A 3,247-nucleotide genomic window follows, 5' to 3' on the forward strand; every position below is an offset into this window, starting at 1 on the left:
CACTTTCACACAGCAAATAGTCATAGAGTGAGGACTAGAAGCTGGTCAGCAGCGCCCCAGTGGTCTCACGACCTGGGCCTCTCAGTCTAGGTGCTAGACTTTAGGACCTGACACTTAGGTGATAGGACACCAGAAACCCTCTTGCAAGAAGCAGGGAGCCCCGCAGGCCTAAGCCTGCCCTCCCCAGTTTGGCCCCGAGATGGGAAGTAGGAAAGTGAAGTCAAGAAGCAGCAATGCGAGAGTACAGGTGACAAACATGTTTGGGGTGATTCATCGTGAACAGGCACAAATCTTTGGGCGGGGGCTGGGGCTCTCCTCTCCCCCTTGACAAGGTGATGACCCCAGCATAGAAGAATTCACACCGCGCCCCAGTCTTCATTGCTGGCTTGCGGTGTGTGTGAAGGGGGGAGGGGACAGAATTACAGCTCTATAGTTTACTAGCTCTAACGTGACTCTGAGCAGGATTCTTGCCTTCTCTAAAGTTCAGTTTTCTGTTTGGTGAAATGGTAAAAGTAATGTTACTTTTTTTGCTTAATTCAAGGGTTGGTATGGGGATCAAAAGAAATAAAGATGTGGCAGTGCTTTGAAAACTGTAGAGCGATTAACATACGTGAAGCATTAGTGTGCTCCCTGGCAGTCAATGCTCACGTTTACAATGGATGAGTGAAGGCTCCAAGGGCAGCCAGGCAAACTCTCAGGTTGTAACCTTATAAGGCATAATTGGATTCCGGGGAGGGGGGTGGGAAGAAACAATATCTTCTTAATTTTGGTTATTCCTGTATTTCCAAATAGGCATGTAAAATCTCAAACTTCAGATCCCATTTCTCAAATCAGCCTTTCTGAGCCTTCCTCCTATTGCGAAATCTTACAAGGCCACCTCGGAATTTGGGGGTCTCGGCAGTTCTTAGAGGGCTGACGAGCCCCTCTCTTCTGGGCTGTGCTCTGCGATCAGTCCCTACCTCTGTAGGAGTTAGGGGTCGTGATCAGGTCAGGCGTCAAGCCTGCAGGGGGCGCGGCCCCACTCGAGGACATAGGTCCCTAAGCCTGGGGCGCGGACCACGGTGCGGTTGCCGCCGCTGGTTCTTGCAGCATCAATCCAGGAGCCCTGTACTCTGGACAGCATAGTCCCGGGTAAGAACCTCAAGAAGCTGTATCAGTCCTACTTTGCCGGGTCTTGAGGTCTGAACCCTGTGCCCAGAGAGTCAGGATTGACAGTTCTTGCTCCAGTCTCTTGGAGCCATCTCATTGCCCTGGAGTGCGAGGGACCCCCCTCTAACCCCACACTCACTGGAAAGCAATGCGCGCACTGGAGAGGAGCGCGCGCGCCCGAGAGAAAAAAGGGAGGGCGCGTGGGCAAACCAGGCCCCGCCCCCGCGCTCTTATAAAGCAAGGGAACGAGAGCTGACCACTCAGTGGTTTCTTGGTGACACCAGGCTGAAGAGCTCTAGTCTTGCCACCTCTTGCTTCTCACCGCAGAGAGACTTGGACGTTAGGGTTTTGCTACTGCCAGAGCTACTTCTCGGACTTTCTCCTCCCTATTTTTGGCAGATACCCCCTCAGCAGGTAGGTGCCGTAAGCCCCGCGGGTTAAGGGGTCCCTTGCTGAGGCTCGAGATTGGGTGCGTTGGGTGAGGTGTACAACACACTTTGGAGAGTCTTCTGCGGGTTACAACTCCTGTTATGGGCCCAGGTCCCGCGCACAGCGATCCAAACAACTTTACTCTTGTCAGCCAAGTCCCAGGAAGTTAAGGAGGGAACCTTTGGGAGCCTGGCGCTTTGCAGCGGCCTCCCCCGCGGGGCATGTCACCCGCCAGCCGGTGCAAACGCCGCTGGCGCCTTTCTGCGCCCCAGGGAGATAAGCGTCTGAGCCAAGCCGAACGAGGGCTAAGCCCGCCAGCGGCGGGGCCCTCGCCTCCCCCCGTGCCCCTCCGGAGCGGTACGACTGGCCCGGATGCTCACGCTCGGCTCCCGGTTCTCTCTCCCCAGGGTCTGCGCATCGCCGCCGGGATGAAACTGATGCCAGTCGCCCTTATGTACTTGGGCTCGCTCTCCTTCCTAGCTGCAGACACAGCTAGGCTCGACGTGGCGACGGAGTTCCGAAAAAAGTAAGTTCCGGCCAGTGCCTTCCGCAATCTTCACACCTGGCAAACAAGGGAAACAGGCCATTGGTCCCCAGGGGTTAGAAGTGATAGTCTGGGCCGACCTCACGGTCCGGCTCTGGGCAGAGTGCAGGCCGGGACCTTGCCCGGATACACGCGAAACTGGTTTGCTTGTGTTTTCTAGATGGAGTAAGTGGGCTCTAAGTCGTGGAAAGAGGGACCTACGGATTTTCAACAACTACCCCACTGGTCTCGCTGACGTGAAGGCCGGGCCTGCCCAAACTCTCGTTCGGCCCCAGGACGTGAAGGGAGCCTCTCGCAGCCCCCAGACCAGGTAACTAAAGTGAATGCTGCCCAGGGGGCGGGGGTACTTGGGCTGGGAGAGCTCTTGGCCCTGGGAAGAGTCAAAGCTGGGTGGCAGCTCAGAAGGCGGGAGTCGTTTTCAGCCAGCCCTCTCGGGCTCCCGTCGTTGGTGGTTTAGGCCAAGGCCCTAGTTGGTGGGGGTCTCACATTGCCCTTCTTCCCCTTGTCAGCAATCCGGACGCTGCCCGCATCCGAGTCAAGCGCTACCGCCAGAGCATGAACAATTTCCAGGGCCTGCGAAGCTTTGGCTGCCGCTTCGGAACATGCACTGTGCAGAAGCTGGCGCACCAGATCTACCAGTTCACGGACAAGGACAAGGACGGCGTCGCCCCCAGAAACAAGATCAGCCCCCAGGGCTACGGCCGTCGGCGCCGGCGCTCCCTGTCGGAGACCGGCAGAGGCCGGACTGTCTTGTCCCGGGAGCCACAGGCACGGGGAGCTCCAGCCTCCCGGGCGCACTAAGTGTTAGCCGCCCTACTCAGGATTTAAGCGTCTGTGGCAGCAGCGAACATTCTCGCAAGCATCTCGCTGGCGCCCCCCGGGGCGGAGGGCTTCCCCGAGCCGAGCTCTTCAGCTAGATGGGGACCATGCTGAGACAGAGCCCTGCAAAGATCTCGAGTCGAGGAGGCACTGTCCGGCGGAGAGCCCTCGCTTTGCAGAGGTCCCTCCTCTGGGAGCAGTGCTCCATTAGCCTGGATCCGGCCCGGGTGCTCCAGGGGGACAGAGGAATCCCAGTGACTGTCTCCCAGGCTCACGGAGAGGAGAAACCGAGGGATAAATGCTGAG

The 3,247-nt window shown here is 57.7% G+C and overlaps 1 protein-coding gene across 1 annotated transcript; it reads left to right on the plus strand.

Moving 5' to 3' along the window:
- Positions 1-2,006: 2,006 nt before the first annotated feature.
- ADM (adrenomedullin) lies at positions 2,007-2,923 on the plus strand. Its single transcript, XM_007955103.1, has 3 exons — positions 2,007-2,104; positions 2,283-2,432; positions 2,632-2,923. Exons 1-3 carry the CDS (start codon positions 2,007-2,009, stop codon positions 2,921-2,923), a joined length of 540 nt encoding a protein of 179 aa, XP_007953294.1.
- The last annotated feature ends 324 nt before the right edge of the window (positions 2,924-3,247 follow it).

This window comes from Orycteropus afer, unplaced genomic scaffold, assembly GCF_000298275.1.
Source record: "Orycteropus afer afer isolate SDZICR_OR568_19922 unplaced genomic scaffold, OryAfe1.0 scaffold00014, whole genome shotgun sequence".
NCBI lineage: Eukaryota > Metazoa > Chordata > Mammalia > Tubulidentata > Orycteropodidae > Orycteropus > Orycteropus afer.